Raw genomic sequence first — 27,960 nt, forward strand, 5'->3', positions numbered from 1 at the left:
CAAGGATAAAGCTATCCAGGCATGGCAGGAGCGACAGCCTAGTTGTGCAGCACCTCCTAGGCGTCCCGCTCTCACATACCACCAGGAGGTGGTGTCGGATGTTCCAGTCGCCGCCGAGGCCGATGCCCAGAGCTTAGAAGACGACTCCCCTGCAGGACTCCGCCTTCAGATGCAGGAGCTGACCAAGAGCGTTGCTGCCCTGGCCCGGACGGTGCGATCCCTACAGGAGGCCCCCAAGGAGAAGATCCAGCTGGCCACCAGATCGGAGGATGTTCCTTGGATGCGACAGAGGAGGACCCCGCCGACCAGAGGCCGGTCCAACGATCGCTTCCATGAGGATGGACGACCCATCTGCCGCCGCTGTCATCAGGTGGGCCACCTTGCAAGGTACTGTCCTTTAAACGAGCAACCCCTGGGGCAAAGGGCCAACCTCCAGGAATAGGACGGTCAGGGCCACAGCATTGGAGAGCCAAATACATTGGAGGGCGACCAGTTCTTCCTGTAGTGGTTGACGGCATCCCCCTGAATGCTTTGCTGGACACCGGTTCTCAGGTGACGACTATGCCTTATGTACTCTATAAACGGTATTGGGAGGACACCGATATTACTCGTGGCCCCGATGACGATTTCACCATAATAGCCAGTAATGGTCAGCCATTGCCACAAGTGGGGTATAAAGAGGCCACTATCAAAGTGGGGCGGGTGGAATTGAAAGCTCAGGGGATTGTGATTGTTGATATTGACCGCCGAGAATGTAATCCCATGATGACTATCGGTACCAATGTTATAGAAAATTGTCTTGCAGAAGTTATTGTTTTGTTGCAACAGGTAGCCGAAACCGCTGGCCACAGCGAACAACGTGCCCTGCAAAAAGAAATCAGAGCTCTGATGCAGAGACAGCAGGTAGAGCTGACTGGTGGTGAGATTGGCCGTGTCACTGTGAGTGATTCAAACCCCATTGCGATACCCCCCAGGAGTGAAATGTTAATATGGTGTTGGGCAGCCATAGGCCTCAGGGGAAAGGACTACCAGGCCTTGGTAGAACCCGTGTATTCAGACAATAGGCCTACTATTCTGACAGCCCGGGGGGTGGTCGACGTGCGCCAGGGGAGGGTGCCCGTACGTGTCCTCAATTGTGGGGAGGAAGAGGTTCATCTCACCAAGTATGCCACGCTCGCCAAACTGTTCACTGTCAACAATAGTGTGATAAGGACACCTGAACCCTTGGTCCCGTCAAACGTGGCGGAGGACAACGGTTCTGCAGGGCACACGAAAGATTGGTGTCGGGAATTGCATGTGGGCACTGACTCTACCCCATCCCATCAAAAACAAGGGGCTTACAGGGTGGTTCACGAGTACGAGCGGGTATTTAGCAAACACCCCTTAGATTTTGGACAGGTGAAAGGGATCCAACACCATATCCCCACGGGAGATCACCGGCCCATAAAAGAGAGATACCGCCCTGTACCCCCAGCTCATTACCAGTGTGCCAAGGACATGTTGCAAGAAATGAAGGAGGCTGGGGTGGTGAGAGACAGTTGTAGCCCCTGGGCAGCTCCATTAGTCCTGGTTAAAAAGAAGGATGGTACAATGAGGATGTGTGTTGATTATAGACAGTTGAATCGCATTACACATAAGGACGCATACCCACTGCCCAGGATAGAGGAGTCTCTGGCTGCCTTAAAATCTGCTAACTACTTCTCTACCTTAGATCTCACCAGTAGGTACTGGCAGGTTCCCATGGCGGAGGCGGACAAAGAGAAGACGGCCTTCACGACACCGATGGGTCTCTGCGAATTCAACTACATGCCCTTTGGATTGTGCAATGCCCAGGGACCGTTCCAGAGGATGATGGAGTGCTGTCTGGGACACAAGAACTTTGAGACCGTACTGCTGTATTTGGGTGATGTCATTGTCTTCTCTAAAACCTACGAAGACCATCTGAAGCACCTGGCTGAGGTGTTCGAAGCCCTGTCCAACTTTGGCTTAAAGGTGAAACCGTCCAAATGTCATCTGCTGAAACCCAAAGTGCAGTACCTGGGCCATGTGGTGAGTGCCGAAGGAGTGGCCCCAGACCCCGACAAGGTCACGGTGATCCAAGACTGGCCGAAGCCCAGCAACCTCCACGAAGTCCGGCAGTTCCTCGGACTGGTAGGCTACTACCGAAGGTTCATCAAGGACTTCACCAAGAAGGCCGCACCCTTGCAAGACCTGTTGGTGGGCCAATCAAAGAAGGTCAAGGGGAAGAACGCCCCATTTGACTGGAACGAGGGGCTGGAAGGGTCCTTCACGTGTTTGAAGTCGGCACTGACGGGAGAAGAGGTACTGGCCTATCCTGAATACGACCAACCGTTTGTGCTGTACACGGATGCCAGCAATGTGGGATTGGGAGCCGTGCTGTCCCAGGTCCAGAAAGGCAAGGAGAGGGTGATCGCTTACGCCAGCAGGAAGCTTCGTCCCACAGAAAGGAACCCTGACAACTATAGTTCCTTTAAACTGGAGTTCCTTGCCATCGTCTGGGCAGTGACAGAGAGGTTCAAACACTACCTGGCCTCTGCGAAATTCACCGTCTTCACAGATAACAATCCGCTAACGCATCTGGATACAGCCAAGCTCGGGGCCTTGGAGCAGCGGTGGATGGCCTGGCTGTCCAACTACAACTTCACCATCAAGTACCGGGCAGGACACAAGAATGCGAATGCCGATGCCTTGTCTCGGATGCCCAATTTGCTAGAAGTAGAGGAAGACCCGGAGGCACTTGAAGAGGTGGAGCTGCCCGCATTCCATCGCCCTAAAGCCACTCAGAATTCCCATCATGTGAGGAACAGGCATAAGAACCAACCGGGTGCTACGCTGAACCCCCTGCCCCATCACGGGTGGGCGGAAACCCAGGATGGTGACCCCGCGGTCCATCGGGTGAAAGAGCTCTTGACGCAGGCAGGGTTACGTCCCGGCCCAGATGACCCACAGGAAACCCAACAGCTGTGGAAGGGGAGAAGCAAACTGTTTATCCATGATGGCAAGCTGTGCAGGAGAAGCATCGACCCACGTACTCATGAATTGGTGTGGCAGATAGTGGTGCCAAGGCGAGATGCGCCCATGGTTCTGGGAGCCTACCACGATGGAGCCGGACACTTCGGATGGAGGAAGCTAGAGAGGCTGCTCCGAGGGAGGTTCTATTGGATTGGCATGAAGAGAGCCATTGAGAAGTGGTGTCGGTAGTGCGGTCCATGTAGCCTACGCCGGAAGGACCGTGACAGCCAACGGGCTCCCCTGCGGCCTATCATCACCAAACGGCCGCTCGAACTGGTCGCGCTGGATCATGTGAAGCTGACACCTAGCCGGTCAGGCTATATCTACGCTCTTACCATCGTAGATCACTACTCCAGATTTTTGGTGGTTGTACCTGTCAAGGATCTAACGGCCAGGACTGCCGCCAAGGCCTTCCAGCAGTACTTTTGTAGGCCCCATGGCTACCCGGAGAAGGTACTGACCGATCAAGGACCAGCCTTCGAAGCAGAAGTGTTCCAAGAGTTCTGCCAACTGTACGGGTGTAAGATCAGAACTACACCGTACCATCCTCAAACCAATGGGATGTGTGAAAAGATGAACCAAGTGGTGATTGACTTATTGAAAACCTTGCCCGTAGAGGAACGGAACCTGTGGCCGACAAAGTTGCCTGACTTGGTGGATATATACAATCACATCCCAGTAAATTCTACCAACTGCACTCCAGCGTACCTGATGCGAGGAAGGTCTAGCCAGTTACCCGTTGATCTGGACATGGGGGTCCTAGTCCCCGAAGATACCTCACCGGATGCAGATTGGGATGTAGAAAGACAGCAAAGGTACCGCAAGGTACAGGAGTGCGTAGAGAGGAGTCTCGCCCAGGCTAGGCAAAAACAGGAAAGGGACTACAGCCAGCACGCGCCTGCGATTCCCCTGTCATCTGGTGAGCAAGTACTCAAACGAAAGAGGAGATTACACAAGCTCGATGACCAATGGGAAGCGGAACCGTATACCATCCTGCCATCTGATTTCGACAACACGAAGGTCTGTCTCATCAGCAAGGACGGAGGGGAGACTGTTATGATCCTTAGTGGTTGAGGATCACAAAATACTCCAGCTAAGTAACAAAACATAGGACAAGCTCTAGAGAGGTGGCAAACTGGCAGAAAATAGAAAAGGGGTCTGTGCGGTCAGTAAAAAACCCTTACAAAATATCCACACTGAGAATTCAAGAACCCCCGCACCAACTAACGGTGTGGGGGGAGAAACTCAGTCCCCTAGAGCAACCAGCAAGCGAGGAAATCACATTTTAGCAAGCTGGACAAGAAACATGATGAATGCTGATAATCAAAAAATAAACAAACAAAAACTCAGCTTGTCTTGGAGAGACTGGGAGCAAGGTAGTCACAAGGAATCTGAAGAGCACTGAATACATTGAGAGCAGGCAAGGAACTGAGTATCCAGGTGAGCTAAATAGGAAACCAACCAAGGATAACGAACCAGCTGATGCTGCCAACCTGCAGAAAGACAACACTACACAGTACCACTTGTGACCACTAGAGGGAGCCCAAAAATAGAGTTCACAACAGTACCCCCCCCTTGAGGAGGGGTCACCGAACCCTCATCAAGACCCCCAGGGCGATCAGGATGAGCCGCGTGGAAGGCATGAACCAAATCGGCCGCATGAACATCAGAGGCGACAACCCAGGAATTATCCTCCTGACCATAGCCCTTCCACTTAACCAAATACTGGAGCCTCCGTCTAGAGATACGAGAATCCAAAATCTTCTCCACCACGTACTCCAATTCGCCCTCGACCAGCACCGGAGCAGGAGGCTCAACAGAAGGAACCACAGGTACCACATACCTCTGCAACAAAGACCTATGGAACACATTATGAATGGCAAACGATGCTGGGAGATCCAAACGAAAAGACACCGGGTTAAGGATTTCCAAGATCTTATAAGGACCGATGAAGCGAGGCTTGAATTTAGGAGAGGAGACCTTCATAGGAACATACCGAGAAGACAGCCACACCAAATCCCCAACACGAAGTCGGGGACCCACACCGCGGCGGAGGTTGGCAAAGCACTGAGCCTTCTCCTGTGACAACCTCAAATTGTCCACCACATGGTTCCAAATCTGCTGCAACCTATCCACCACAGAATCCACCCCAGGACAGTCAGAAGGCTCAACCTGACCCGAGGAAAAACGAGGATGGAAACCAGAATTGCAGAAAAAAGGCAAAACCAAAGTAGCAGAACTAGCCCGATTATTAAGGGCAAACTCGGCCAATGGCAAAAAAGTCACCCAATCATCCTGATCAGCAGAAACAAAACATCTCAAATAAGTTTCCAACGTCTGATTAGTTCGCTCGGTTTGGCCATTAGTCTGAGGATGGAAGGCCGACGAAAAAGACAAATCAATGCCCATCTTAGCACAAAAAGTCCGCCAAAACCTGGACACAAACTGGGATCCTCTATCAGACACAATATTTTCAGGAATGCCGTGCAAGCGAACCACATTCTGAAAAAATAGAGGAACCAAATCGGAGGAAGAAGGCAACTTAGGCAAGGGCACCAAATGGACCATCTTGGAAAAACGATCACACACCACCCAGATGACAGACATTTTCTGAGATACTGGAAGATCCGAAATAAAATCCATGGAAATGTGCGTCCAAGGCCTTTTCGGAATAGGCAAAGGCAAAAGCAAACCGCTGGCACGAGAACAGCACAAAGGAACGCACATCCCGCGACAAGGAAGGCCACCAGAAGGACCTAGCCACCAAATCTCTGGTACCAAAAATCCCAGGATGACCCGCCAACACCGAAGAATGAACCTTGGAAATAACTCTGCTGGTCCATGTCTCCGGGACAAACAGTCTCTCTGGTGGACAACGGTCAGGTCTATCCACCTGAAATTTCTGCAGCACTCGTCGCAAATCTGGGGAAATGGCAGACAAAATCACTCCCTCTCTGAGAATACCAGCCGGCTCAGAAGCTCCCGGAGAGTCAGGCACAAAACTCCTAGAAAGTGCATCAGCTTTCACGTTCTTCAAACCAGGCAGGTATGAGACCACGAAGTTGAAACGGGAGAAAAACAACGACCAACGAGCCTGTCTAGGATTCAGGCGCTTGGCAGATTCAAGGTAAATCAGATTTTTGTGATCAGTCAAGACCACCACGCGATGTTTAGCTCCTTCGAGCCAATGTCGCCACTCCTCAAATGCCCACTTCATAGCCAACAACTCCCGATTACCAACATCATAATTCCGCTCGGCAGGCAAAAACTTTCTTGAAAAGAAAGCACATGGCTTCATCACAGAGCCATCAGAGCTTCTCTGCGACAAAACAGCCCCTGCTCTAATCTCAGAAGCATCAACCTCGACCTGGAAGGGGAGAGAGACATCTGGCTGACATAAGACTGGAGCTGAAGAAAACCGGTGCTTCAGCTCCCGAAAGGCCTCCACGGCCGCAGGAGACCAATTAGTAACATCAGAACCCTTCTTGGTCAAATCCGTCAAAGGTTTAACCACGCTAGAAAAATTAGCGATGAAACGACGGTAAAAATTAGCAAAACCCAAGAACTTCTGAAGACTCTTAACAGACGTGGGCTGAGTCCAGTCATGAATAGCCTGGACCTTGACTGGGTCCATCTCCACAGTAGAAGGAGAAAAAATAAAACCCAAAAAGGAGACCTTCTGTACTCTGAAGAGGCATTTTGAGCCCTTCACAAATAAAGCATTAGCACGCAGGACCTGAAATACCATCCTGACCTGCTTCACATGGGACTCCCAATCATCAGAAAAGACCAAAATGTCATCCAGATAGACAATCATAAATTTATCCAGATATTCTCGGAAGATGTCATGCATGAAGGACTGAAACACAGAAGGAGCATTAGAGAGTCAAAAGGCATCACCAAGTACTCAAAATGGCCTTCAGGCGTATTAAATGCTGTTTTCCATTCATCTCCCTGCTTAATGCGCACAAGGTTATACGCACCACGGAGATCTATCTTGGTGAACCAACGGGCACCCTTAATCCGAGCAAACAAATCAGACAATAGTGGTAAAGGATACTGAAATTTGACTGTGATTTTATTCAGAAGACGATAATCTATACAAGGTCTCAAAGAACCGTCCTTCTTGGCCACAAAAAAAAAATCCTGCACCAAGAGGGGAAGAGGATGGGCGAATATGTCCCTTCTCCAAAGACTCCTTTATATAACTCCGCATCGCGGCATGCTCTGGTATAGACAGATTAAAAAGTCTTCCCTTAGGGAATTTACTACCAGCAATTAAATTTATAGCACAGTCACAATCCCTTTGAGGGGGCAGGGCACTGGACCTGGGCTCATCAAATACATCCTGGTAGTCAGACAAAAACTCAGGGACCTCAGAAGGAGTGGAAGAAGCAATAGACACCAACGGAGCATCGCCATGAATTCCCTGACAACCCCAACTTGACACAGACATAGCTTTCCAATCTAAAACTGGATTATGAGCCTGCAGCCATGGCAGACCCAAAACGACAACATCATGCAAATTATGCAGAACAAGAAAGCGAATCACCTCCTGATGTACGGGAGTCATGCACATGGTCATTTGCGTCCAATACTGAGGCTTATTCTCAGCCAATGGCGTAGCATCAATTCCCCTCAGAGGAATGGGAAATTCCAAAGGCTCCAGGACAAAACCACAGCGCCTGGCAAACGACAAATCCATCAGATTCAGGGCAGCACCCGAATCCACAAAAGCCATAACCGGGTAGGACGACAAAGAACAAATCAAAGTAACAGACAAAATAAATTTAGGCTGCATAGTACCAATGGTGACAGGTTTAGCGATTTTTTTTTAAGCGTTTAGAGCATGCTGAGATAACATGAGTAGAATCACCACAGTAAAAGCACAACCCATTTTGACGTCTATGACTTTGTCGCTCAATTCTGGTCAGAGTTCGGTCACATTGCATAGACTCAGGTCTCTGTTCAGAAAATACCGCCAAAGGATGAGCAGATTTGCGCTCCCGCAAACGCCGATCAACCTGAATGGCTAAAGCCATAGAATCACTCAGACTTGTAGGGGTGGGAAACCCCACCATAACATTCTTAACGGCCTCAGAAAGACCTTCTCTGAAATTTGCAGCCAGGGCACACTCATTCCATTGAGTAAGCACCGACCATTTCCGAAATTTTTGACAATACACCTCTGCTTCATCCTGACCTTGAGAGATAGCCAGCAACGCTTTTTCTGCCTGATTCTCAAGATTAGGCTCCTCATAAAGCAGTCCAAGAGCCAGAAAAAATGCATCTACATTAAGCAATGCAGGATCGCCTGGCGCCAGAGAGAAAGCCCAATCTTGAGGGTCGCCACGCAACAAGGAGATAACAATTTTAACTTGCTGAGCGGAATCACCAGAGGAACGAGGTCTCAGAGATAGAAATAACTTACAATTATTCTTAAAATTTAGAAACCTAGATCTATCTCCAGAAAACAACTCAGGGATGGGTATTTTTGGTTCAGACATAGGGCTATGAATAACAAAATCCTGAATACTTTGCACCCGTGCAGCAAGATGATCCACACTAGAAGCCAGAGTCTGAACATTCATGTCTGCAGCTGAGCTCAAAACCACCCAGAGTTCAAGGGGATGAAAGAAGCTAAACAGACTGCAGCAAAGGAAAAGCGGGAGGAAAAAAAAAAAATGTACTCAGGTCTTCTTTTTATCCCACTTCTGCGATGCATTAAACACTTTTTGGCCTGCTCTACTGTTATGATCCTTAGTGGTTGAGGATCACAAAATACTCCAGCTAAGTAACAAAACATAGGACAAGCTCTAGAGAGGTGGCAAACTGGACTGACCGCAAATCTGAACCTATCCAACACACTAAAGTTAGCCGGTGAACATGTCTAAAATCCTAGACGTCTCGAGCCAGCCTGAGGAACTAACTACCCCTAGAGAGAAAGAAAGACCTCACTTGCCTCCAGAGAAATAATCCCCAAAGATATAGAAGCCCCCAACAAATAATAACGGTGAGGTAAGAGGAAGGCACATACACAGGGGTGAAAGCAGATTCAGCAAATGAGGCCCACTAATACTAGACAGCAGAAAATAGAAAAGGGGTCTGTGCGGTCAGTAAAAAACCCTTACAAAATATCCACACTGAGATTTCAAGAACCCCCGCACCAACTAACAGTGTGGGGGGAGAAACTCAGTCCCCTAGAGCAACCAGCAAGCGAGGAAATCACATTTTAGCAAGCTGGACAAGAAACATGATGAATGCTGATAATCAAAAAATAAACAAACAAAAACTTAGCTTGTCTTGGAGAGACTGGGAGCAAGGTAGTCACAAGGAATCTGAAGAGCACTGAATACATTGAGAGCAGGCAAGGAACTGAGTATCCAGGTGAGCTAAATAGGAAACCAACCAAGGATAACGAACCAGCTGATGCTGCCAACCTGCAGAAAGACAACACTACACAGTACCACTTGTGACCACTAGAGGGAGCCCAAAAATAGAGTTCACAACAGGAGACCTCAACGGCGATATCCAGGGATCACCTTAAGGTCTGCCCTGATAAGTTGAGAGAGAGGGAAACGGCTCCAGGAATCTCCCCACCTGAAGAAAAGGAGAAGATGATCCACACTGTCCTCGGTGACTTTCCCCAGTCCTGGACTCAGATAAATCAGGCCATCGTGGTACCTGTTCTAATGTTCCAACAGCCGGATCCACCAGAAACAATGGTGGTACCAGATCATCCGGCCCCGCAGCCTCAGCCAGCTCAGCAGATCCGATCTGAAGATGCCATGCCAACCGTTGAACCGGCAAGTCCTCCCTCTGCTATCGGCGAATCTGTCGTACCCACTGTTGGCAGCAGCAGCCCTGAGAGCTCTAGCCTGCCAGTGCTACCCAGACTCACTAGAAGTGTAGCCAGAAGACAGTGCACTACACCAGCGGTAGCAAGCATAGCGGGCCCTGTTAGGTCAATAGTGACCACTGCGCTGCGAAGGTCCACACGCAGCACTCAGAATCAAACTCCACTCCGCTACAAAACTTGGAGGTATTAATGAGGGCTGCTATTTAGTTGAAAATGTTTGTGTGCACATCTTCTGTTACAGGTTTTAAAAATGGACAGCGGGGTAATGGACAGTGAATTGCTCCAAAAACTTCTAAAAGGGGACCCCTTTGTTTACCCGGGGTCCCCGCTGTTTCAACCACTGAACTGAGAGTCATAAACTGTGCATGACCTAACCTTTGCAACGTTCAAGAAGTCCTCACCTCCCATAAGGGGAAGCACTGTTATGTTTAATTGTTTATAACCTTTCAAATTGTTGTGTTTTTCCTGTTAACATGTATTGTTGTTCTTGTTTTCCCAGTCCGGGAGTACTGGATTTAACCAGGGGGGAGTGCAGCGCCCCAGAGTCCTGGTCGTTGCAGTAACGTCGCTCTGCCGCTAAGGGGAGTGATGTTACGTCTGATTGCACTAAAGGAGTTCACCTGATCAGGTAACACTCACATTACACTTCACACTCCGGCCACCAGGGGGAGTGGTTCTATCTAATAGGCCACTCCTCACACTCTGGTAAAACTGGGGGTTGGACAGGAAGACAGGGAGAAGTAGCTGGGGAGAGCTAGTGAGAGGACCTGTCAGGGAGGGGATCCTGGCAGACTCCTAAGAATAGCACAAACCAGTGAGCTACGAGGATACAGCAAAGAAGTGATAGAACCAGAAGGAGTCATGCTGTAAGATCGGGGCAACATCCTTCTGAGGGGCCACAGTCGGTGGCCGGAACGCCGAGCAAGTAAGAGACTACAAGCATTACTTCAAATCACGGCAGGACAGCCAATTATAGGTTGGCTGTCTCACTAAAACACCTAAGCAGACAACGGAGGCAGCTGTGGGAGAGGAGCGACTCTAGAGCCCCGGAAGAACTCCAGGCCTACCCCGTCATACGGGTGCGTCCTAGCCATATCATCTGGGGGACAGAGAGAACGAGCATCAGAGACAGACAGAAGCAGTTGTGAGGACTATCCCGGGGTGCTCAGCAGGGAAGGACTACAACACACAGGCGCGAGAAGGTAGACGCTGATTCCCACCTGTGAAGGGGACTCCTGATGTGCCTTCGGACCGGCCGGTCTCAGACAGCCCGGTTAACAGTGCCCTGGATTGGACACCTGAAGCCTTCAGTAAAGAGGAAAAGAGACTGCAACCTGGTGTCCTCGTTATTTACTGCACCGCACCACCACCATCATCCACATTATTTACTGTATTATTTACCCTCAGCAGGGTCACGGACCGGGCCTAGCCACCGTGACAACCCCAGAGCAGAGACTCAGAGGCCCGGTACCGGGTACCCCTCGGCCCTGCGGCAGTGGGGGCGCTACATTCCTGTCACTCCCTAGACACCTCGTCACAGCCGGAGGACTAACTACCCCTAAAGATGGAAACAGGAAAGCTATCTTGCCTCAGAGGAAATCCCCAAAGGAAAGGCAGCCCCCCACAAATATTGACTGTGAGTGGAAAGGGAAATGACATACGCAGAATGAAATCAGAATGTAGCAAAGGAGGCAGTCTAGCTAGATAGATTGAACAGGACAGAATACTGTGCGGTCAGTATAAAAAACTAGAAAAATCCACCACAGAGTATACAAAAATCTCCACACCTGACTAAAGGTGTGGAGGGTAAATCTGCTTCCCAGAGCTTCCAGCTTAACTGAATAAATCCATATTGACAAGCTGGACAAGAAAAAACATAGAAAGAGCTGAAAGATTAAGTCCACAATATGTGGACAGCAAAAGAACAAGCAAGGACTTATCTTTGCTGAACTGGTCAGAATATCAGGGAAATCCAAGCAGAGATGTGAATCCAAGCAGGAACCATTGACAACTGGCCCAGGCTGAAGGATAGAGCCAGGATAAATAGCCGAGCCAGAAAGACGATCAGTGGAAGCAGCTGCTGACTGCTAAATCCAAGGAGCAGCAGTTCCACTCAAAAACCACCGGAGGGAGCCCAAGAGCAGAACTCACAAAAGTGCCACTTACAAGCACCGGAGGGAGCCCAAGAGCGGAATTCACAACAGTACCCCCCCCTTGAGGAGGGGTCACCGAACCCTCACCAGAGCCCCCAGGCCGATCAGGGCGAGCCAAGTGAAAGGCACGAACCAAATCGGCGGCATGGACATCGGAGGCAACAACCCAAGAATTATCCTCCTGGCCATAACCCTTCCACTTGACAAGATACTGAAGCCTCCGCCTCGAAAAACGAGAATCCAAACTTTTCTCCACCACATATTCCAACTCCCCCTCAACCAACACCGGGGCAGGAGTATCAACCGAGGGAACAACGGGCACCACATATCTCCGCAACAAAGATCTATGGAAAACATTATGGATGGCAAAAGAGGCTGGAAGGGCCAAACGAAAAGACACCGGATTGATAATCTCAGAAATCTTATAAGGACCAATAAACCGAGGCTTGAACTTAGGGGAAGAAACCTTCATAGGAACATGACGAGAAGATAACTAGACTAAATCCCCCACCCGAAGCCGGGGACCAACACACCGACGGCGGTTAGCAAAACGTTGAGCCTTTTCCTGAGAGAACGTCAAATTGTCTACCACATGAGTCCAAATCTGCTGTAACCTGTCCACCACAGAATCCACACCAGGACAATCAGAAGGCTCTACCTGCCCCGAAGAAAAACGAGGATGAAAACCAAAATTACAAAAGAAAGGGGAAACCAAAGTAGCCAAACTAGCCCGATTATTAAGGGCAAACTCGGCCAACGGCAAGAAAGCCACCCAATCATCCTGATCAGCAGACACAAAGCATCTCAAATAGGTTTCCAAGGTCTGATTATTTCCCTCAGTTTGGCCATTTGTCTGAGGATGGAACGCCGAAGAAAAAGACAAATCAATGCCCATCCTAGCACAAAAGGCCCGCCAAAACCTAGAAACAAACTGGGAACCTCTGTCAGACACAATATTCTCCGGAATGCCATGCAAACTAACCACATGCTGAAAAAACAATGGAACCAAATCAGAGGAGGAAGGCAATTTAGGCAAAGGTACCAAATGGACCATTTTAGAGAACCGGTCACAAACCACCCAGATAACAGACATCTTCTGGGAAACAGGAAGATCCGAAATAAAATCCATGGAAATATGCGTCCAGGGCCTCTCAGGGACCGGCAAAGGCAAAAGCAACCCACTAGCGCAGGAACAGCAAGGCTTGGCCCGGGCACAAGTCCCACAGGACTGCACAAAAGAACGCACATCCCGCGACAAGGAAGGCCACCAAAAGGACCTAGCAACCAAATCTCTGGTACCAAAAATCCCAGGATGACCAGCCAACACTGAAGAATGAACCTCAGAAATTACCTTACTAGTCCATCTATCAGGGACAAACAGCTTCCCCACTGGACAGCGGTCAGGTTTATCAGCCTGAAATTCCTGAAGCACCCGCCGCAAATCAGGGGAGATGGCAGAATAACCCCTTCCCTAAGAATGCCAACCGGCTCAAGGACTCCAGGAGAATCAGGCAAAAAACTCCTAGAGAGGGCATCAGCCTTAACATTCTTCTTAACACCATCGAGCCTGTCTAGGGTTCAGCAGCTTGGCCGACTCGAGGTAAATCAGATTCTTATGATCGGTCAAGACCACAACGCGGTGCTTGGCTCCCTCAAGCCAATGTCGCCACTCCTCAAATGCCCACTTCATAGCCAACAACTCCCGATTGCCAACGTCATAATTGCGCTCCGCAGGCGAAAACTTTCTGGAAAAAAAGGCACACGGTTTAATCAAAGAACCATCAGAATTCCTCGGAGACAAAACGGCCCCTGCCCCAATCTCAGAAGCGTCAACCTCAACCTGAAAAGGAAAAGAAACATCCGGCTGACGCAACACAGGGGCAGAAGTAAATCGGCGTTTAAGCTCCTGAAAGGCCTCAACCGCCGCAGAGGACCAATTCGTCACATCAGCGCCTTTCTTCGTCAAATCGGTCAGGGGCTTAACCACACTGGAAAAGTTGGCAATGAAACGGCGATAAAAATAAGCAAAGCCCAAAAATTTCTGAAGGCTCTTCACCGATGTGGGTTGAATCCAGTCATGAATGGCTTGGACCTTAACAGGATCCATTTCTATAGACGAGGGAGAAAAAATAAAACCCAAAAAAGAGACCTTCTGAACTCCAAATAGGCACTTAGACCCCTTCACAAATAAAGCATTATCACGAAGGATCTGGAATACCATCCTGACCTGCTTCACATGAGACTCCCAATCATCGGAAAAAAATCAAAATATCATCCAAATACACAATCATGAATTTATCAAGATAATTGCGGAAAATATCATGCATGAAGGACTGAAATACAGAAGGAGCATTAGAAAGCCCGAAAGGCATCACAAGATATTCAAAATGGCCTTCGGGCGTATTAAATACAGTTTTCCATTCGTCACCCTGTTTAATACGAACAAGATTATATGCCCCTCGAAGGTCAATCTTAGTAAACCAACTAGCCCCCTTAATCCGAGCAAACAAATCAGAAAGCAAAGGTAAAGGGTATTGGAATTTGACCGTGATCTTATTAAGAAGGCGATAATCAATACAGGGTCTCAAGGAGCCATCCTTCTTGGCAACAAAAAAGAATCCCGCTCCCAATGGTGACGAAGACGGACGAATATGCCCCTTTTCCAAAGACTCCTTGACATAACTCCGCATGGCGGCATGCTCTGGCACAGACAGATTGAAAAGTCGGCCCTTAGGGAACTTACAGCCAGGAATCAAGTTAATAGCACAATCACAGTCCCTATGTGGAGGAAGGGAACTGGACTTGGGCTCATCAAATACATCCTGGAAATCCGACAAAAACTCAGGGACTTCAGAAGAGGGGGAAGAGGAAATTGACATCAAAGGAACGTCACAATGTACCCCTTGACAACCCCAACTAGTCACAGACATAGATTTCCAATCCAGCACCGGATTATGTTCCTGTAACCATGGAAAACCCAGTACAACAACATCATGCAAGTTATGCAACACCAGAAAACAGCAATCTTCCTGATGTGCTGGAGCCATGCACATGGTCAGCTGAGTCCAATACTGAGGTTTATTCTTGGCCAACGGTGTAGCATCAATGCCCCTCAAAGGAATAGGGCTCTGCAAAGGCTGCAAGGAAAAACCACAGCGCCTGGCGAATTCCAAGTCCATTAAGTTCAGGGTGGCGCCTGAATCCACAAATGCCATGACAGAAAAGGACGATAATGAGCAAATCAGGGTCACAGATAGAGAAATTTAGGCTACACAGTACTGATGGTAACAGACCTAGCGACCCTCTTAGTACGCTTAGGGCAATCAGAAATAACATGAGCAGAATCACCACAGTAAAAACACAGCTTATTCTGACATCTGAATCCCTGCCGTTCTGCTCTAGTCAAAATCCTATCACATTGCATAGGCTCAGGACTCCGCTCAGAGGACACTGCCATATGGTGCACAACTTTGCGCTCGCGCAGGCGCCGATCAATCTGAATGGCTAGAGACATAGATTCGCTCAAACCAGCGGGTCTTTAAGGGCTTCAGAAAGACCCTTTCTGAAAATTGCTGCCAGAGCATCCTCATTCCATTTAGTGAGCACAGACCATTTTCTAAATTTCTGGCAGTATAATTCTGCCGCTTCCTGACCCTGACATAGGGCCAACAAGGTTTTTTCTGCATGATCCAGAGAATTAGGTTCGTCATACAATAATCCGAGCGCTTGAAAAAATGTGTCTACATTAAGCAATGCCGGATTCCCTGATTCAAGGGAGAATGCCCAGTTCTGAGGGTCACTAGGCAGCAGAGAGATGACAATCTTAACCTGCTGAATGGGATCACCAGAGGAACGGGGTTTCAAAGCAAAACACAATTTGCAGTTATTTTTAAAGTTCAAAAACTTAGATCTGTCCCCAAAAAACAAATCAGGAGTAGGAATTTTAGGCTCTAAAGCCGGAGTCTGGACAACATAATCTTGGATACTCTGTACTCTTGCAGCAAGTTGATCCACACGAGAAAACAAACCCTGAACATCCATGCCAGCGCCAAAATCCTGAACCACCCAGAGATTAAGAGGAAAAAAAAGACAAAACAGACTGCAAAAAAAAAAAATGGCTCAGAACTTTTTTTTCCTTCTTTTGAGATGCATTTAATTCATTTTTGGCCAGTTGTACTGTTATGAACTGGTGGTTTAGGAGCAACATGGGACGAGCTCTGGAGGAGGTGGTACCTGTACTAACCGCAGTTCCTGAGCTTATCACAACACTAGAAGTAGCCATGGGATGTTCCTGTCACTCCCTAGACACCTCGTCACAGCCGGAGGACTAACTACCCCTAAAGATGGAAACAGGAAAGCTATCTTGCCTCAGAGGAAATCCCCAAAGGAAAGGCAGCCCCCCACAAATATTGACTGTGAGTGGAGAGGGAAATGACATACGCAGAATGAAATCAGAATGTAGCAAAGGAGGCCAGTCTAGCTAGATAGATTGAACAGGACAGAATACTGTGCGGTCAGTATAAAAAACTAGAAGAATCCACCACAGAGTATACAAAAATCTCCACACCTGACTAAAGGTGTGGAGGGTAAATCTGCTTCCCAGAGCTTCCAGCTTAACTGAATATATCCATATTGACAAGCTGGACAAGAAAAAACATAGAAAGAGCTGAACGATTTAGTCCACAATATGTGGACAGCAAAAGAACAAGCAAGGACTTATCTTTGCTGAACTGGTCAGAATATCAGGGAAATCCAAGCAGAGATGTGAATCCAAGCAGGAACCATTGACAACTGGCCCAGGCTGAAGGATAGAGCCAGGATAAATAGCTGAGCCAGAAAGACGATCAGTGGAAGCAGCTGCTGACTGCTAAATCCAAGGAGCAGCAGTTCCACTCAAAACCACCGGAGGGAGCCCAAGAGCGGAATTCACAACATTGTCCATGCCTCTATCTCTATAATTTCCTCCCTTTCACCTTTCCGTGGACTTTTATGGACGGTAACTGTAACTTGATCCCTCAGTAAATAGCTAGTTTGCCGTCATAAACTCTGATTTTAATGGGGTGTTAAAAAAGCAGTTTGATAACTGGTGAAAGATGCATTTTTTCTGTAAAAAGGTGTATTACAAAGTTTCTTATCTTCACTATTGATTTGAGGAAATCAATATACAACAGGTAGATTTTAATGAACCTTGTCTGGTCATCTGTAAAGCTTATACTCAATAAAATATTGCACTCTAAAAGGAATAAAATAACAGAATGGTGAACATATGTCTCTAGCACTCTCTTAAAGGGAACCTATCACCCCGTTTTTTAAAGATTAGATAAAAATAGTGTGAAATAGGGGCAGAGCTGGGCTTTACATTACTGCCTTTTTGGTGCCTTTACACCCCCGTTAGGCTGCCGAAATACCTTTGTGAAGTGGCCGTTTTCTGCTGTCATTCAAGTTGGTCAGGTCGGATGGGCGTGGTCACAGCGCTGTTTGTCCCCCAGGATCCTGCTCATCATTACGTTGGTGGCGTAGTGGTGTGCGCATGTCCAGCAGGCGAATCCACTGCCCAGGAGATGAATAACAGCGCGGTCTTCGCTATTCAGCCGTTTACCGGTGGGCGCGGCCATCTTTCCTGTGGCCGCGCCTGCGCAGATGGAGCGCTCTGCTGCCCGGGGCTTCAGGAAAATGGCCGCCACGATCTCCATCTGCACACGCGCGGAATCCCGCGGCCATTTTCCTGAAGCCCCGGGCAGCAGAGCGCTCCATCTGCGCAGGCGCGGCCACAGGAAAGATGGCCGCGCCCACCGGTAAATGGCTGAATAGCGAAGACCGCGCTGTTATTCATCTCCTGGGCAGTGGATTCGCCTGCTGGACATGCGCACACCACTACGCCACCAACGTAATGATGAGCAGGATCCTGCGGGACAAACAGCGCTGTGACCACGCCCATCCGACCTGACCAACTTGAGTGACAGCAGAAAACGGCCACTTCACAAAGGTATTTCGGCAGCCTAACGGGGGTGTAAAGGCACCAAAAAGGCAGTAATGTAAAGCCCAGCTCTGCCCCTATTTCACACTATTTTTATCTAATCTTTAAAAAACGGGGTGATAGGTTCCCTTTAATGCAGCATTATCCATGACCATTACATCCAATTTTAGTTGATATTCACACACAATTATCCAATTACCACTTTATTACTGTAACTTGTTAAACCAATGAACAATTGTGTTCTTACCAGGAGTACAGAATAGTTCCAACAATAGATGTTAATTTGCTGTTTTCTTGCTTCTGTTTGGCAAGACCAAAGTCAGCTATAAAATGACAAATGTAGTTAATATTAATATGTACCCACCAAAAAGCTCAGCATCTATTTTTACACACATTTCAGTAGCTGTAGAATTTTGTCTGTTTCATGTGCACGTTTTAGTAAAGTGCCATCTGCATATTTTTTTTTACACCTACTAATGCTTCAGTTGCCATGCATTTTAATAAGCATTTTCCACTTTAACAAGAGACTAGAAATCCCAATCAGATCCGTAGTTTTGTATAAATTGTATACCAGCTTGCTCAGTCATATACTGCATGTCTTGATAGCTTGCTATAATTAGTTGTCTCCATATTATTTGGCATACAGCAAATACAAGTTAGCTAACAATATTTCATACAAATAAAATACAGAAAAAATGTGAAATGCACATCTGTAAAAAACGATACTAGCAAATAAAACAAATTCTTTGTGTTTGTCCAATAACATAATTAGATGGTCCTAAAACCTAACCTTATATAACAGTCAAGTGTTCTTAATATAACTCTGTCTAGTACTTAAGTATAAGGCTGGAGTCACACTAGATAGGAATACGGACGAGTGATATGCGAGAAAAAAATCACATAGCACTTGGCCAATGTTAATCTATGGGGCAGCTCCCATCCCCTTTTTTTTCTCGGCCGAATTATACGTGCGAGTGAAATCGCAGCATGCTACGATTTGCACCGTGTATCAGCCGAGTCTTGCCAATGCAAGTCTATGGGTGCGAGAAGAACTCGCACACCACATGGACCATCAGTGTGACTTGCGAGAAATACCCCCCGCGTCCTTTGAAAAGCCGGCAATTCATGTGCGGTGTACAGTAAAATCACACTGACCGATTACAATAGAACAGATAGAATAGATATATACAGATAGCATAAGTGTATGTGTGTTTATGTATATATATATATATATATATATATATATATATATATATATATATATATATACAGTATATATGTCAGTGACACACACATATACAGTATATGTATATCTTTATATTTCAAAGACAGATAGATAGCAGAATAGCCGATAATTCATTTGTCGGCTTCTGTACAATCAATGCAGAAGCCGACAGGATAGGACACATGGTTTACATACAGTAAACCATTGCAGAACAGTTAGATTTATATATGTCAGTGACTAATACTGTTAGCACTGTTAGTAGTATGTGTGTGTAAAATGTGGGAGCTGTACGTATTTAATAAAAGAATGTTTTCACAGAAAAAAACTGGTGTGGGCTCCCGCGCAACTTTCGGCATCAGAGAGGGAAAGCCAGTGACTGAGAACAGATATTAAGAGCCTAGAGAGGGCTGAGGGCTGCCAGCTGATTTTTCCACGCTCAAGATTTCATCGGAGTTCAGGCCGGCAGGGAGCACAGCTTCAGTGACATCACCGCTAGTCACTGAAGCTCCGCTCCCAGCATTTCATTCATTCCCCAGTAGTTTACAGCCGGGCAGGTAGCATTAGCAGTGCTCCCGGTTGTAAACTTTATATACCCCAGATATGGATTACGGCGTGGGACTAACTGAATGCCAGACAAGTATGGGTATATTGTTGTTTTTTTTTTTGTTGTTTTTTTTTACAGGAGATCAAGAGCATTGTTTGGATTGGCAGAAGAATTAAGATGGCAAAACAGCGTGTTCTTTCATTTCATTAAATGCTTTATTTACTTTATATACTTTATTTTGCATGTGTGTGTTTATTTAACCCTTTACAAACTTTAGGATTAGTAATTGATACATGTCTTAAGGTACCGTCACACTAGGCGAAGTTGCAGCGATATCGCCAGCGATCCGTGACGTTGCAGCGTCCTGCATAGCGATATCGCTATGTTTGGCACGCAGCAGCGATCTGGATCCTGCTGGGATATCGCTGGTTGCAGGGAGAGTGGACGAACTTTCTTTCGTCGCAACTCTCCCGCTGACACCGCTGGATCGCCATGTGTGACGCCGATCCAGCGATGTCTTCACTGGTATCCATGGTAAACATCGGGTTACTAAGTGCAGGGCCGCGCTTAGTAACCCGATATTTACCATGGATACCATGGTAAAAGTAAAAAAAAAAACACTACATACTCACCGTCTGTTGTCCATCACGTCCCCTGGAGCTTGCCGTACTGACTGTCTCAGCGCCGTCCGGCCGTAAAGCAGAGCCCAGCGGTGAACCTGCAGTAACAGCGGTTCACCGCTGGGCACCGCTGTTACGGCCGGCCGGCGCTGAGACACAGTCAGTGCGGCAAGCGCCGAGGGACATGAAGGACGACAGAAGGTGCGTATGTAGTGTTTTTTTTTTTTTTTTTACATGGGGACTTCGGCATCGCTGAAGACAGTTTCAGCGATGCCGAAGTCGCTTGGTCGCTGGAGAGAGCTGTCTGTGTGACAGCTCCCCAGCGACCACACAGCAACTTACCAGCGATCACGTCGCTGGTCGCGATCGCTGGTAAGTTGCTTAGTGTAACGGCACCTTAATTGACACATCTCCATTACTAAGCCAGGCTTAATGTCACCTTACAATACAAAGGTGATATTAACCCCTTACCCCTTATCACCCCATATGCCACTGCTACAGGGCAGTGGGAAGAGAGAGGCTAAGTGCCAGAATTGGCACATCTTACAGATGCGCCTTTTCTGGGGTGGCTGGGGGCAGATGTTTTTAGCCAGGGGGGGCAATAACCATGGTCCCTCTCTAGGCTATTAATATCTGTCCTCAGTCACTGGCTTTCCCTCTCTGGCACAGAAAATTGCGCAGGAACCCATGCCAGTTTTTTCAGTGAAAATATTATTTTATTAAATACATACAGGTCCCAAATTTTACACACACATACTACTAACAGTATCAGTCACTGAGAAATATAAATCTAACTGTTCTGCAATGGTTTACAGTATGTAAATCATGTCTCCTATCCTGTTGGCTTCTGCAATGATTGCACAGAAGCCGACAAATGAATTATCGGCTATTCTGCTATCTGTCTGTCTATGAACTATAAAGATATACATATATATGTGTCACTGACATATATATATATATATATATATATATATACACACTAGATGGTGGCCCGATTCGAATGCATCAGATATTCTAGAATATGTATAGTAGTATATAGCACAGCTCACATAGCATATAGCACAGCCCACCCAGTATATAACACAGCCCACGCAGTATATAACACAGCCCACGCAGTATATAACAAAGCCCACATAGTATATAGCACAGCCCATGTAGTATATAACACAGCCCATGCAGTATATAACACAGCCCACACAGTATATAACACAGCCCACGTAGTATATAACACAGCCCACGTAGTATATAACACAGCCCATGCAGTATATAACACAACCCACGCAGTATATAACACAGGCCACGCAGTATATAACACCGTCCACGTAGTATATAGCACAGGCCATGTAGTATATAACACAGGCCACAAAGTATATAACGCAGCCCACGTAGTATATAGCACAGCCCACGTAGTATATAACACAGGCCACACAATATATAACACGGCCCACGCAGTATATAAGACAGCCCACGCAGTATATAACACAGGCCAAGCAGTATATAACACAGCCCACGCAGCATGTAACACAGCCTACAGTATATAACACAGCCCACGCAGTATATAACACAGCCCAAGTAGTATATAACAGCCCACATAGTAGATAGCACAGCCCACGTAGTATATAGCACAGCCACGTAGTATATAGCACAGAGACCTATATAACACTGGAGGGGAGTATGGAGGGGGGCGGTGGCGGCAGCTTTCTGGAGACCGTCCCCGGCCTGTTCGTCCATGAGAGGAGTAGATGTACAGGTGGTGTTGAGAGCGGCGGAGGTGCCATCTCCAACAGTGCGGGAGCAGCACATGGTCCACGCATAACAATAACAGGACACGTGTGTAGATGACGGAGAAGCCGAGGGCCCGGCTGGGAGTGTGGCACACACAGGGCGCCCTGCAGGACTTCACAGTGCTGGCACATGGGCTGGCTCCGAAGAGCTGTTCACATGCGGGGGGATAGTCCGCCCTTCCAGTAGTCTGGCACGGAGGCCACTGCTGGCGGAGGACATCGTGGCTGATCCCGGGAGTGTGCGGAGCCCCGGGCACAGATCAGATGATGGCGGCTGCTGTGATCTCCCAGTGGTATTTCCGTGTCCCGCATTGTGAGTGCTCGATGCTTCCTCCCCATTATAGCCTTGTGCACTGTGTGTGGGTTATGTGTCAGCAGTGACGCACGCAGGGGCACTGACAGGAGGGGAGTAGGGAGGGGGCAATTCGCAGCCGGACTGTGCCTGTACCCGGGATTTCCGTTACAGATAAACAGACAGACAGACGGAAGTACCCCTTAGATGTTTATATAGATATACATATATATATATATATATATATATATATATATATACACGCACCTATTCTATGTGTATATACAGTTATATGAAAAAGTTTGGGCACCCCTATTAATCTTAAGCTTAATGTTTTATAAAAATTGTTTTTTTTGCAACAGCTATTTCAGTTTCATATATCTAATAACTGTTGGACACAGTAATGTTTCTGCCTTGAAATGAGGTTTATTGTGCTAACAGAAAATGTGCAATCTGCATTCAAACAAAATTTGACAGGTGCATAAGTATGGGCACCCTTACCATTTTCTTGTTTTAAATACTCCTACTTACTTTTTACTGACTTACTAAAGCACTTTTTTTGGTTTTGTAACCTCATTGAGCTTTGAACTTCATAGCCAGGTGTATGCAATCATGAGAAAAGCTACTTAAAGTGGCCACTTGCAAGTTGTTCTCCTGTTTGAATCTCCTCTGAAGAGTGGCATCATGGGCTCCTCAAACTCAACTGTCCTCAACTGTCAGATGATCTGAAAACAAAGATTATTCAACATAGTTGTTCAGGGGAAGGATACAAAAAGCTGTCTCAGAGATTTAACCTGTCAATTTCCACTGTGAGGAACACTGTAAGGAAATGGAAGAACACAGGTATAGTTCTTGTTAAGGCCAGAAGTGGCAGGCCAAGAAAAACATCAGAAAGGCAGAGAAGAAGAATGGTGAGATCAGTCAAGGACAATCCTCAGACCACCTCTGGAGAGCTGCATCATCAACTTGCTGCAGATGGTGTCACTGTGCATTGGTCAACTATACAACGCACTTTGCACAAGGAGAAGCTGTATGGGAGAGTGATGCGAAAGAAGCCGTTTCTGCAAGCATGCCACAAACAGAGTCGGCTGAGGTATGCAAAAGCACATTTGGAGAAGCCAATTTATTTTTGGAAGAAGGTCCTGTGGACTGATGAAACCAAGATTGAGTTGTTTGGTCATACAAAAAGGCGTTATGCATGGCGGCCAAAAAACACAGCATTCCAAGAAAAACGCTTGCTACCCACAGTAAAATTTGGGGGAGGTTCCATCATGCTTTGGGGCTGTGTGGCCAATGCCGGCACTGGGAATCTTGTTAAAGTTGAGGGAAGCATGGATTCCTCTCAGTATCAGCAGATTCTTGACAATAATGTTCATGAATCAGTGACAAAGTTGAAATTACGCAGGGGATGGATCTTTCAGCAAGACCATGATCCAAAACACCTCTCCAAATCTACTCAGGCATTCATGCAGAGGAACAATTACACTGTTCTGGAATGGCCATCCCAGTCCCCAGACCTGAATATCATTGAACATCTGTGGGATCATTTGAAGAGGGCTGTCCACGCTCGGCGACCATCAAACTTAACTGAACTGGAACTGTTTTGTAAAGAGGAACGGTCAAAAATACCTTCATCCAGGATCCAGGAACTCATTAAAAGCTACAGGAAGCGACTAGAGGCTGTTATTTTTGCAAAAGGAGGATCTACTAAATATTAATGTCTCTATTCTTCTATTCTGGTGAGGTGCCCATACTTATGCACCTGTCAAATTTTGTTTGAATGCAGATTGCACATTTTCTGTTAGTACAATAAACCTCATTTCAAGGCAGAAACATTACTGTGTCCAACAGTTATTAAATATATGAAACTGAAATAGCTGTTGCAAAAAACCCAATTTTTATAAAACATTAAGCTTAAGATTAATAGGGGTGCCCAAACTTTTTCATATAACTGTATCTATTCTATCTATTGTATTATAACCTATTCTATATTGTACGCGGCAGATCATTTGACGGCTTTTAATTCATCTATATCTATCTATCTCTATTTTTTTCTCTATCTATTTATCTATCTATCTATCTATATATATATATATTTTGAAGATTATTTGGTACTAAAACTATGTTTACAATTGTGTTTTACAATGCGATTTTAACTTGAGCTTTTACATAGAGAGAACTTCTGTATGTAAAAGCTCATGTTAAAATCGCATTGCATACAGATGCCATACGGATGTCACACTGTTACTAGATGCGAGAAAATTGCATTCTCGCATTGCAAACGGATTACATACGGATCACTGTTCGGGAACATTTGTACGATTCTCGGCCATCAAAATCGGACTAATTTTTTATACGGTAAGTGTGACTCCAGCCTAAGATGTATATTAAAAAGAAAATCATGAAAAGGTTTGCTAAAACCCACTTGTGATTTTTTTTCTCTCACCATTTTATCAGTATTATAAGAACTCTATCACTGCAGCAGCGCCTTTGCTTACATGCGCCAAAGGAAGCTAAGTAGCATTGTGGAAACTACAACTCCCACGATTCCCTACAGCCAAGCAGTATTTCTCTAGTCCGACCCTGTGTTTTTACTACCTGCCGAGATCCAGCTGTTTTCCTTTCTCTGTAACCTTCCCAGAAAGTGAAGTCATTTACCTCCTGTAAGGCTGCAGCTTTCACACCAGCATGATAATGAGGTAGTGACCCAAGTAAGTTCAACATAAAGGGCTTTATTTTCCAACTCACAAAATAAACTCAAACTTTATCATCTGGTTTGCAGCCAGAATGTCCTTATCCAGTTTGATGCCATGGGCACCTGCACCACCACAGAAATCTCGGGTGCGGTAATGGCTTTGCCCAAGTCTCTGGTACCTGATCCCGGAAGGAATCTTGGGTGCGGTAATGGCTTTGCCCAAGTCTCTGGCTCTCGTCTGTGTTCAACCTCACACACCCAAACACACACAGAACCTCCAACTCTGCTGCACAGGAAACCAACACTGACACACCCAACCCCTACCTACAGCTTTAAGTGTGAATTGTAGCTATGGGCCACTTGCAAGATTCGAAGTGGAGGGAAAGATCTGTCCCACTACAGATCTTTCCAAAAATAAAAGCCACTATCATGTTTTCCTAAATCTGACTTTATCAAATATCTTGAGTCCACACTTACTTTTATTTTGTGCTGTAACCACAGCTGTGGCTGTCATTATAACACTCTCCAAGGGGTTCAGTATGCTTGCAGACACATCCTGGGGGACACAGACTCCCATCACTACCTCACACTCCACAGTAGCCCAGAAGCTACAGACTGTACAAACCACATTGTGCATGTTCCTGATGCTCTAACTCCATATAACATTGTGAAAAAAACAGATACTCAATTGTCCAATAAGTCAGGCTTCTGAAAGAGTTCTGGTGACTTGGGGAATCATCATATAATATAATGACTTATTTGGGGGGGTAGGACTACAAAGACTAATCATCAAGTTATTATTGATGCTACCTTCTGGGGTGTTGCTTTTCAGAGAGTAGTAACATTTCAAATTTTCTGGACACAAAGAAAGGAGAGGAACATGTAACAAGTAATCAATCTAAATAGCAAACAATTATGCTGAACTATACTATTTAAAGGAGTTATCCATTATTATTTTTTTCTCATGAGGCTAAGAACTGACAGACAGTAGTTCCGAGCAACCTGCTTTTTTTGTCTGGCACTGGCTAAGAACGATTACAAATCATTTTGCTGCTTCATTTGATCTCAAGTCAATAGAGCAGTTCATCCTCTTCGGGGCAGCTTTGGCGATGGGGTGTAACTGCCAACGTTATGCTGACTGACCACCGACTCCCCATTCCCTAACTGCAGGGAGCCCACAGTAAATCAGCATGACATTGGCAGTAAAGCCCTGTTAACTGAGAAAAGCTGAAGAAAGCAGCTGATCTGTCGACATAACATCACCGGATGTCTCAGAATCGCCTTCAGGAGTGGTCCATGACCACAGAGATCGGTGCTGAACAAGCTGGTAGTTCTTAGACCTATTAAGAAAAAAATAAAATAGTCCACAACAACCACTGCAATATAAGGTTTCAATATAATGTAGAGTGCATTATATGCTGGAAATCATTGATCTCAGCACTGACCGAAGAGACATTCGAGTGTAAAAACAAATATTTCATAATTTTGTATTTATTTTACATTAATAAATGAACAAAACAAGACTTTTTTTTCAATGAACTCTATTCCCTTACTAAACTTTTCCTATTGACAACTATAACAATCTGCACTTTAGAGTTGTTGCCAAAAGTTTTGAAATTGAAATTAATTTTGGTTTTCACAAAGTTGCTGCTTTAGTGCTTTTAGCTCTTTTAGTTAGATGTTTCTCTGGTTATTGAAGTATAGCTATAAGCATTTCATAAGTTTTGAAATCCTTTATTGACAATGACTCAACATTTTCAGTATTGTCCCTTATTTTTCAATACTACTACACTTCGCCCCGGCAGTTGGAAATCCTGTCTTACGGTAAATCATTCTTGCCTAATTAGCGCTTGGAGTTTATCACAATTTCTGTGTTATTGTTTGCCGACCCACTTATTGACTATTGACATCTGGGGAGATTCCTGGCCATGGACTATGAACCCATAATTTTAATGTTTTTTTCATCGAGCCACTTAGTTATTACTTTTGCCTTGGCATATGGTTCTCCAAGATGCTAGAAAAAGCATAGTTCATCACCAAAAGTCTTTTAGATCCTTGGGAACATATTTAGATCTCATATCATGGCAGTGTTCTTAGGCAAAACTGGGAGTGAGCTCACTTTTTTGGAACGAAAGCAACCCCACACCATTTGGTCTTAGCATGATTTATTGTTGGCACGACACAGGACTCATGGTAGTGCTCACCCTTTCTTCTCTGGACAATCATTCTTCTATATGTTCTAAACAGTCTTAAGGGTGCTTCATCACAGAAAATAGCTTTTGCAGAATGTAGATAGATTGGACTGCACAGGACTGGGGTAAAGTTATTTTCTCTGATGAAGCCCCTTTCAGATTGTATGGAACACTTCACCAAAGCTGTGCAATTCATCAACACTAAACGATAAGAATATATTCTGAAAATTCTACCATTTATTTAAAGAGATATGAGCAAAATCTCAGATTACTGCCTAAAAAAAATATTTCAAGGTGATAATGCCAAAACTACTTTCAAGTGCCCAAAAAATTCTGGCCATTTTTTGGTGTTTGTTTCTTGAACCAGTCATTTTCAGCCTGGACTTTTGAAAATCTCCATACTAGAGCAAATATGCAAACTGGAGCTTTTAAGTCAAAGCAGCACATTATTCACAACCAATTTTCTCAGTATGTGTTTCGCTTTTGTTGCATTTGAGAGATGAATCAATTCTTTCTTTATATTCCATTGATAGGTAAAATGGTCAGCTAAGCCAAATTCATCAGCAGACATTGTGGGGCATCATTA

General features: G+C 46.1%; 1 protein-coding gene across 5 annotated transcripts in view; it reads right to left on the reverse strand.

Annotated features, from left to right (window-relative positions):
* Positions 1-27,960, reverse strand: part of NEK10 (NIMA related kinase 10) — a 407,343-nt gene that overhangs the window by 145,827 nt on the left and 233,556 nt on the right. For all 5 annotated transcript variants that reach the window (XM_077268950.1, XM_077268949.1, XM_077268946.1 and 2 more), the window contains one exon: positions 18,270-18,345. In XM_077268950.1, the coding sequence (XP_077125065.1) occupies positions 18,270-18,345 (76 nt within the window). The remainder of the gene's footprint in view (positions 1-18,269; positions 18,346-27,960) is intronic.

The sequence above is a fragment of the Ranitomeya variabilis genome, chromosome 6 (assembly GCF_051348905.1).
Source record: "Ranitomeya variabilis isolate aRanVar5 chromosome 6, aRanVar5.hap1, whole genome shotgun sequence".
Lineage (NCBI taxonomy): Eukaryota > Metazoa > Chordata > Amphibia > Anura > Dendrobatidae > Ranitomeya > Ranitomeya variabilis.